General features: G+C 31.7%; 1 protein-coding gene across 1 annotated transcript; it reads right to left on the minus strand.

Annotated features, from left to right (window-relative positions):
• Positions 1–1,491: 1,491 nt before the first annotated feature.
• Positions 1,492–6,175, minus strand: LOC136207205 (growth-regulating factor 4-like). Its single transcript, XM_065998514.1, has 4 exons — positions 5,671–6,175; positions 4,441–4,795; positions 1,913–2,322; positions 1,492–1,817 (listed from the first exon to the last, which is right to left on the minus strand). Exons 1-4 carry the CDS (start codon positions 5,918–5,920, stop codon positions 1,810–1,812), a joined length of 1,023 nt encoding a protein of 340 aa, XP_065854586.1. The 5' UTR covers positions 5,921–6,175; the 3' UTR covers positions 1,492–1,809.
• Between the last annotated feature and the right edge of the window lie 4,556 nt (positions 6,176–10,731).

Raw genomic sequence — 10,731 nt, forward strand, 5'->3', positions numbered from 1 at the left:
AAAATAGTACTAGAATATTGAAACATATCACTCTTGCATTCATTTATTTGCAAAATAAATTCATGAATAGAGTCAATTTAACAACTTCTCCACACAAGTCGAAACAACTTCTCCACGTCATTTTTATATTCAACCTAGTTTGAAAAATTCAGTAAAAATTCGACAATTTATCCTATTGAAAATAATAAGAAGGCTCTATTCTTTATCGCTGAATTGAACTGAACTAAATTTAACTGAATGCTACTGAACTTAACTGAATACTACCGAACTTAACCGAACTTAACAATAATGATGATATTAGACTTTAAAATAATTTTAATGATAATATTAAACATTAATAAACTAATAATAATAATAATGGTTCTAATAAATTTAATAATATCAATAATAAATAAATATATCATTAAAGATAAAACTAAATTGAATATCAAATAAAAGCTCGGGTTGATAAAATCTTGGCTCGATAAAAGCCTATGAAATTAAATAAAAATGAGTCTAATTTAAATTAAAAATATAAATTACATACAAACACAAATTTACATATAATTTAAAGCCTATGAAATTAAATGTAAATTTGTAATTTTTTTTATTAAACGATATATACTTTAATAAACTATCATTTCTTGACTTTTATCTAATTTATAAATAATGATAAATTATAGATAAATAATTATAATATAATAAATAATGATAAATTACTGAATACTGAAACTGAATGCTGAAGTGAACTAATTGTTACTGAAATTAAGTGATAAAAAAACATGACCTAAGTATATGGAAAATTGTTTTACCAAAGTATATTAGAAAACTTTAAAAAAAAAAGTAAATATATGGATTGTAACGATAAATAAATAAAGGCTTAAAGCACTATTTGGTCATTGATCTATCCAAAATTTTGTCATTTGGTCTCTAACCTATTATTTGATCATATTTGGTCCATGATCTATCCCAAATTGGTGAACTTTCACCAAATTTGAATTCAAACTTAACCGAATCATGATCTCATTGAATAAGTAACGATATTTTGACACTTGAACTTAATAGATTTTAGTTTAGGATTTGTTTTTTTGTTTTTTTAATCTAATTAATTATTTTCACATAATGTGGAAAAAAAAAACTTTAAGAAATATCACGTTTCAAGTTTAAGTGTCAAAATATCGTTACTTATCAATGAGATAACGATTCCTTTAAGTATTCATACAAATTGAATGAAATTTCACCAAATGGGATAAGTCAAAGGCCAAATATGACAAAATAATAGACCAATGACCAAATAACACAATTTTGGATAGATCAGGACTAAATAATGTTTTAAGCCATAAATAAATTGAAAAAAAATGTGAAATATTTTTGTTGGACAAAAGTAATCAATAAATGAATGGGTGAGTTACATTCATTCAATTTAGAAACTTTAATGAATAGAAAGTTTATGGGAACACAAAATAACATGAGCAGACACATGCACATCCAACTTAATTTTGCAACCAAAAGTTCCAGCATTCTAATTAATTACTACTACTGTATATCAAAATCATGGAGCAAAACAAATATGGAAAACCCCCCAAAAATTAAAGGAAATAATAATAGATTTGTTGCCCCCTCTGACTTGATACAATCCACACTCACTGTTCTGGCTTGGGTTTCTGAGTTTGTTTTTATTCCACAACTAAAACTAGATTTTGTTTAAGCTTTCCCAATGTATAGCATTACACAAACATCTGTGCACATAATCCACAACACTTTAATCATGTCTCAAAACCAAACTACATCCCACACATTTCACAAATCCAGATTCTTAGCCTGCCCTCTTCAGTTATCTGCAACACAATATCACACAGACAGGAATCAGAAACAAAGATTTGACATTTCGTTAAAAAAAAAAAATCTAATCTTTGTTCGGCACGGCACTTACCATGCGGTGATCGAGAACTCGGTGTGGACAAGTCAGAAGATGCCATAGGAGTGGATATTGAAAGGCGGGTTGTAGAGAACGACGTTGGGTTGGATCTATCTTCTTCAAGGCTAGACCAAGAGTCCCGGTTTTTAGGCCACTCGTCCAAGAATGGTCGAAGAGACTGACCACTCTGCTTCACAGGTTCCCCAGCAGCATACTCGCCACTGAAAAACGAATGCTGCGGATAATCATTCTGCAATATCGAGTTATCACTGGACTTCGTTATAGTGAATGATGACACTCTGGTCTGCATTCCATGCCACGCATTGTCAAGCTGGGAGTCCATCTGGAGACCCCTGTTGCTTCCTGAACCAGCTTCAGAGAAGAAACTATGTTCCCCAATATCAGGCTTAAGTCCTTGGACATACCTGTTTCACCATCATTGACAGAAATTTTCATCAAACATTCATTGTAATATATATTCAAATAGAGACGAGACATTGAATCGAAGAAATGAGCATGGAATGCAGCTGGAGAATTGTAAATAAAAGGCAGTAAACAGGCTCAGAAGAATGAGACAATTTGGATAACATTAAAATTGCTAACTCTGGTCCTAAACCATATCATGATTCCACTTCAAGTTCTGACTTTTCTGTATACCATGTGTTAAAGCATACATAATTCACAGAATTTAGCAAACCTCTAATTAATGTGAAGAAATCAGACAGAGGCAACTCAGACAGTAAACTTCAATGGAATATCTTCCACACAAATAAATGAATCAACAAAAAGGTGCCATCGGAGAAGTATGAATCTATCACAGAGGAGAAATATATATACTGTGAAGCAGAAAAAATTACTATCCACAGTAACATTAAATATTTCATTTCTCTATACGAACAATTTCAATATTTGAAAACAAATCAAAAGTTAATAACCAGAAAAGAAAACATCAGAATATAAGGTCAAAAGTTAATAATCAAAATTCAAAACAATTTTATCTGGTTGATACCTAACGTTTCTGTTGCTTACCCATCACACAAGATTTACAGACATTATGATCTTAAAAAAAGGAAAGAAGAAAAATGAGAGAGAAGCTTAATACTAAGAGTAGGAATTTTGTAGGCGTCCTCAACAGAGGTTTCAGCTGTGTAGTATTCTCAGACACAAATAAAGCAGTTCAAGTGTTCTGCATCTCCCAATTCAAAAAAGCAGTTCTAATGAAAAAAAAAGGTAACAAATGGCAGAAAGAAGAGCAGATAACGGTCTTAGCTAAAAAAGAGAGCAGTTAAGGGTCAAGAATAACAGGCAAAAATATCTAGACTAATTGCTGACACAGCAATTATATGTTGCAGACAGATGTTAAAGAATACACAATCATTTTTAAAACATTCAGAACAAAAAGTTGATCCTACTTTCTGCAAAATGTTCTAGGTAGCTAATCCTTCTCAAATATTTTTTTCACTTTTTACTTCAACAGTAAACTGCAAAGGGCAATATCACTAGCTTTGCATACACAACTGAAGACAATTCAGAGTGGTAGTCAGAAATTCTACAAGTTTTACAGCAAAAAAAAGGTGAAGTAGGAAAGTAGATATTCAGAGACTAGACAGAAGACTAAGAATACATGCTCTGCAAACACAATAGAAGTTGACAACTGTCATAATTTGAACGTAACACATAACTGAAAAGTTCCAGGAATACATTCTCTATTTAGAGAACACAAGTCTTCAATTTGGAAAAATTTACTGCATTTGCATCATGTTTGAGAACACACAAAAAAAGGGTTTTGTCCCATATAACTAGAACAAGCCATAAGCCTTTTCAAATTGTTTAACAGTGCACAGCCTACAATGCCCACGAATCAATGAATAACAACTAAATTATGCATAATTTTCTACAGAAAGAAAAACTCAGGCAGGATACCGCAGTTCCTTTTATCCTGAAAATTGCAGACAGTTCTTCCAGAAACTTGTCTCCAAAGCCTTGTTGACTTGCCCTTTTGTCCCCCTCATCAGTTTTTCCCGACACAAACGAAAATAGTTAATTGCTTTACCACACCACTGATATGCTGGAGACAATTGCTAATGACTGTCAGAATTGCTGCATTATTTCTAGAGATAACAGGAGGCACAATGCCAGACCAAAAGAGAAAAAATGACAATGAAAAACATACATTCTCTTGTGCCATAATTGGTTCCCATTGTAGACACTAGGGCCCAGAACCTTGCAATTGTTTGTAAAATATATAGTAGCCCAATGATAAAATTCCACAATCCAAATTCTACATCATAATTGCACCCACAATCATGAAGGAAAGTGTCGTGACGCATGCAACAACTAGACATATTCAAAATCTAGATCATAAAGGATCTACTTAAATTGTAAGTTTATGGCTTCTTTCTTAATTAACTAATGGTGATTATATCGATTAATGTTTATAAACTTAGGAAGCAAGATGTGTTATCAACTGGTCTAGTTAGACCAGTAATAAGTTACAACCTGTAATCACAGATTCTTAGATACATTCACACAAGAAACAATACCTGTAATCTTTGCTAGGAATTCCATAGGGAATTGAGTCCATATTATAATGGGACTGATTAGTACCAGAAGCAGTGCTCTGGAGATTACTATAGGCATTTAATGGAAGATTATGGAAACTTCCAGTCCCACTGCTGCTTCCAGAAACAGTCAGCGATGTCACAGAGGATGATGTCTGTGACATTGTTTGTGATTCCACAGGCTTTCTTGAACGGTTGCGGCCACGGTGCATGTGGCGCTCACAATATTTGGAGTCTGGATATGCATCTTTGGAGCATCTCCACTTCTTCCCATCCGTCCTCCTGCATCGTCCTGGCTCCGGGTCAACCTTCTTTCCGTAGAAGGAGCAATAACCCACTGCAAAAGTGTGCCAAACATGTGATACTATGTAAAGCAAATATAGAACAACTACAGAGATAATATGCTATGCAGCATTCGGTGACAGATAAAACCCGAAAGAGTTAGAAAATTGATAGTTCGTTATTCTAAGAAAGGAATGACAATCAGGTACGACACTTGATTATCAAGAGAATATCAATAACACATGGATGGCTAGATAAATGCTAAAGAAAAGGAATCAAATCAGCAGAAAGCATCTTATATGATCAAGGATAAGAAGGCACAGAAAGGGAGAGAGAAACATGACAGTTAAATTCTTGGAATAAAGAATAAAATCCTATCCTCTTTGAACAAATTGGAATGGACTAAAAGTATCGGGTAAGACACAATACCATAAAACAACTAAAGCTGATCCTTATCTTTGATAAAGCATAGCAATCTCCAGTCTTTGTCCCTGAAAAGTTGATTTAATTAATTGATCGACGAATGGTTAAACCAGGCTCCCTCATCTATCTTCCGGAGCCAACAAATTTCAAGTGCAAAAGGGTGTTATCAATCCCTATTTTTAATAAAGTTATACTTAAAAACCGCTAATTTTTCAGTTCTTTAATGTACCCAGCCTTAAAAAGAACACAGATGCAGGCCAAGAAAAGAAAGCTTTTCCATGGACAAGATAGATTTATTCTTTAAACAAAATTGTAATCAGAAAAAAACAAAAAAGGCGTGGTTTTATTCCTCAGTAAAAGGAAACACATACACAGAGAAAAAAACTAAAAACTATTCACAAATCAAATCAAGCAAGGCAAGAACGAAAATCCAATCAAGATTGGAAACACGAAGAATAGTGAAAGAGAGAAAGAGACATGTCGATATAAAGAGGTTTGGATGCATACCAGTTGGATGGTGAAAAAATCTATGAGAAATGGACTCGAAGCTTTTCTGAATAGGAAGCACAAGATCAGGAGGAACAGGCAGACCTGCCATCATGTACTTAAAAATCAAAGCTTGGTGTTCCAGTTCTTGCCACTGAGAAACAGTGAAAGGAGACTTCATCCCCAAAACCCCTGTCCCCATCCCTCCTCCAACACCAACACCAACCCCAACCCCAACCCCACCGCCCCCTCCGACACCGCCAGTATTCATCTGCCCGCTGCCGCTGCCGCCGCCGCCACCGGGAGAAGTAGTGAAAAACAAGTAGTAGTATGAATTAGTAGTAGAAGTAAGTATGAAGATTAAACATGGAGAGGGACAGGGAGAGGAAGATGGGACACAGATCAGGCTGTGTCTCAAACATTTAAAAGGAAGAGCAAGTGATGTATATATGTATGTGCGTGTGTGTCACAGTCTCTCTCTGTGTGTGTGTTGAGAAAGGGGGCAGTGTCTCTGAAAGAGGGGATGGGATCCTCAAACCCCAACTTTGGTCTCATTTTATTGGAGGACCCATTTATTTTATTTAATCAATTTTGTCCTCAACTAATTATTGTCCGAATTTTTTTATTGGAATTTTTCTATTATTACATCAATAAACTATAAATGTGCTACTAATGTTTTTTCGAAAAGTGGAAATACACTCTTAATATGAGAAATGGTGATTTTTTTTAAAAATATTTTCAATGTGCAGTGGTTGAGATAACGAAATGAAGTCATTACTACTTAGAGTAAAAAAAATAAACATAAAAAACATAATCCCTGTCAATTTGTTAGGAAAAAAATCAAAACGATGCCTGCTGACTTAGATTAAGAACAAACAAAATGGAGAGAAAAACCCTACAAAAACAATGCATGTTGATCTAAACAAAAGCAAGAGGAGCAAGAGAAGACCGTACAATCCTTCATAAGTCGAAACTTTAACTATTTAGAGTAAAAAAAATAAACATAATTCGTATAGATTAGTTAGAAAAAAAAACTATGTCCAAATCAAAACGATATCTATTGACTTAGGAGTTAGGGTATGCTTACTTTGTTTTTAACAAAGTAAGCCTTATTTTGTTTTTTTCCACCATTAGATGGTGATGAACTTTGACAAAGTAAGCTCATCCAATGATAGAAAAAACAAAGTAAAACTTACTTTGTCAAAAACAAAGTAAGCATAGAAGGCACCATTGACTTAGACTAGAAAAACAACTGTAAAACGATGTCGGTTGATTTAGATTAGAGCAAAAAAAATACAATCTTTCATCATTTAAAATTTGACTATGTAGAGTAAAAAAGATAAACATAATCCACATGTATTAGGAAAAAAAATATCTACCCAAATCAAGATAATGCATGTTAACTTAGACAATGCTTGTTGACTTAGACTAGAGCTAAAAAAATCGTACACTCATTCATCAGTCGAAAGTACAATCACCACCCTATTAATGAAGGTCGATGATTTGATATGGGTGGTTTCCAATGGCCAAAGATGTGTCGACACGTTGTATCCTCTATCTCTATCTCGAAATATAAGGAAAATTCATGTTTTAAAGGTGTTAGGCTATGTTCTTTATCACTTAATTTCAGTAACAATCAGTTCAGTTTAATTCAGTTCAGTTCAGTTCAATTCAATTCAGTTCAGTTCAGCATTCAGTTTCAGCATTCAGTTTCAGCATCCAGTTTCAGTATTCAGTAATTTATCATTATTTATTATATTATAATTATTTATATATAATTTATTATTATTATTATTATTATTATTTATCTATAATTTATCATTATTTATTATTATTATTATTATTATTTATAGTTTATCATTATCTATAAATTAGATAAAAGTCAAGAAATGATAGTTTATTAAAGTATATATGGTTTAATAAAAAAAATAAAACTAAAGTATGCATACATATTTAAAAATTAGGAATTGCATCCATATTATGAATTATTTCTCAAATTTCTCAAATTTATCAATGTTAGGGATAAAATTCCACCATTTTAGACGTTAGAGGTAAAATTACTTCTGACCCAAAACGTTATTTTTGCACTTTAACCCTTAATTAAAATAAAAAGTTAAGAGTTTGTATTCATATGAAGATTTGTATTTAATTTCATAGGCTTTAAATTATATATAAATTTGTGTTTGTATGTAATTTGTATTTTTAATTTAAATTAGACTTATTTTTATTTAATTTCATAGGCTTTTATCGAGCCAAGATTTTATCATCCCGGGCTTTTATTTGATATTCAATTTAGTTTTATCTTTAATAATATATTTATTTATTATTGATATTATTAAATTTATTAGAACCATTATTATTATTATAAGTTCATTAATGTCCAATATTATCATGAAATTATTTTAAAGTCTAATATCATCATTATTGTTAAGTTCGGTTAAGTTCGGTAGCATTCAGTTAAGTTCAGTAGCATTCAGTTAAGTTCAGTATTCAGTTCAGTATTCAGCAGTATTCAGTTCAGTTCAGTTCAATTCAATTCAGTTCAGTTCAGTTCAATTCAATTCAATTCAATTCAATTCAATTCAATTCAGTTCAGTTCAGTTCAGTTCAGTTTTTTTCAGCGATAAAGAACAGAGCCTTAGAGCATCTTCAAGAGACTATTAATTCACTTTCTAAAAATAATATAAACAATTGACTTTTAGTGATTTGATGAGTGACTAAGACAAATCATCTCCAACAATACTCATCATATCCACTCCTTATTTATTATTTTATCATTAAAATTAGTAAGTACTGTATAGTGAAATGAGAGAGAATACTCAATAATAAATTATTAATAAAAAATAAAATAAAAAGACATTATGAGCTTCTCAATAATAGAGAAGATGAAGAAGTTTTTAGTAATTTGATAAGTTACTAAAATACTGTTGGAGTTTGGATTTAATTCTATCTCCTCAAATTTTAACTCAAGAGTCAAACTAAAAGACTGTTGGAGATACTCTTATCACGTAAGTCCAAAATTTAACCATATATTTTGATTCAAAATTACTCCAAGTTAAAAAAAAAAATATCTACACTTTTCAGGGCCGGTCTTGAGAAATTAGGGGCCCTAGGCAAAATAAGCAATCGGGGCCCTTTTAATAATAAAAAATTTATACATAATAAAATCCTTCAAAAATCGATTTTTAAATATTAATTTTTTTTGCATTCGGATCACTATTCTACTATTGTCATCGTTTATTATACAAAATTCTTCTAAAAATCATCGCTTGTTCTTCTAAAAATCATCGTCTCCTACGGTCTCACTTGCAAAACAAGAAATAATTTCTCATAAGAAGCGGGTTCTTCTAGCATTTTGAGATGCAAAATCATTAATGGTAGCATCAACATCAATAGCTCCTAACATATACTTCTCAATAGCTAAAGTTGCTAAAACATTCAACCTTTCCTGCGACATTGATGATCTCAAGTATGTTTTTATTAATTTAAGCTTTGAAAAACTTCTTTCAGTACAGGAATAGTTAATAAAATTCTATAAGCAATTGAAACATTAGGATAACAATCTGCAGATTTGACAAACATAAGAATTTCAGTGGCGGATAACAATTCTGTAGGCAGAGTCATTTGTAACATTTTCAATTCAGAATAAAGATCCTCCAAATCAACATCTCGTAAATTTTCATGAGAAAAAGTAGAGTAAAAATGAGCACAACATCCTCTCAACTCACTATCATCCAATGACTTTAACTTATTCGAATCATATAAAAATCCAAATATGTTTTCAAATGTCTTCAATTGCTCAAACCTTTCATTTAGCGATTTAATTGTCATATCCACCACAACCACAAAATAATCAATTCTAAATGACTCTTCAAGCGAGTTAACTACTTCATTCTCATTGTTCTCCCCAAATTATTTTTTCCTAATAACACGACGCTTGGTGGGAAAAGTAGGCTCTACATCCATTTCAAGTGCAAGACTTTTAGCAATATCAATAGTATTTGTAAATCCTTCACTTTTATACTTTTTGAAGTACGATATCACTCTTTCTATTTGTTGTATGGTAGTGTCTATGCACATGGACTTAGATTGCAATTTTTTGCTCACCACATTAACATCAAATAAAATTTCATACCAAATCACCATACTAAGCAAAAACTCATAACTAGAGAGTGCATTAGCTAAACTTTCTGCTTCACTCTTTGACTTTGCATCATTTTCACAAGAATCAAATAATTCCCACAAAGCTAATTTTATTTGGGGACATTGAAATCTAATAGCTTTGACACTGTAAATTCTACTCTCCCAATGAGTATTTGACAAGTATTTCACAGTTAACCCAAGAACATTATCAAGTAAAATTTTCCATCTCTTTGTAGACCCTGAAAATAATGAATATACTCGTTGAACAACTCCAAAAAAAAGAAATAGCTCTAACACAAGAATGTGTCATATCACCAAGAGTAAGATTAAGACTATGACAAGCACAAGGCATGTATAAGGCTTTTGGTTTTATTTCGAGAAACCGCTTTTGAACACCTTGATATTTTCCTTTCATACTAGAACCATTATCATAACCTTGACCCCTCACGTTATCAACATTAAGATCAAGAGATTGCAAAACATCTTTCAATTCATTAAAAAGTCCTAATCCTGATGTATCACCCACTTTTAAAAACTCCAAAAAAACTCCTCAATTTTAACTTGGTTATTGGACATATTCACACATCAAATTATAAGAGTCATTTGTTCTAGATGACTTATATCAGGGGTACATTCAATAATTATGGAAAAATATTTTGCCTCTTTGATGAACTTAATGATAGAACTTCTAACATTTTTTTACAAAAGGGAAATAAATTCATTTTGAATTTTATGCCCAAGATAATGATAATGAATTCCTCGATCCTGAATGCGTCTAACATGGTCTTGCATAATCATATCAAATTCAACAATCATTTCAATCAATCCTAAAAAATTACCATTGTTATCTTGATATAATTTTTCATTGGACCCTTGAAATGCAAGATTATGTTTAGCAAGACATTTCACAACAGAGAATATTCTATGTAAAACTTGTCT

Source organism: Euphorbia lathyris, chromosome 9, assembly GCF_963576675.1.
Source record: "Euphorbia lathyris chromosome 9, ddEupLath1.1, whole genome shotgun sequence".
Classification (NCBI taxonomy): Eukaryota; Viridiplantae; Streptophyta; class Magnoliopsida; order Malpighiales; family Euphorbiaceae; genus Euphorbia; species Euphorbia lathyris.

Coding starts and splice junctions, on each gene's coding strand:
- LOC136207205 (XM_065998514.1), bottom strand. CDS start 5,920: ATGAATACTGGCGGTGTCGGAGGGGGCGGTGGGGTTGGGGTTGGGGTT. Junction 4,796..5,670: donor ATTTTTTCACCATCCAACTG/GTATGCATCCAA, acceptor ACACTTTTGCAG/TGGGTTATTGCTCCTTCTAC. Junction 2,323..4,440: donor ATTCCTAGCAAAGATTACAG/GTATTGTTTCTT, acceptor ATGGTGAAACAG/GTATGTCCAAGGACTTAAGC.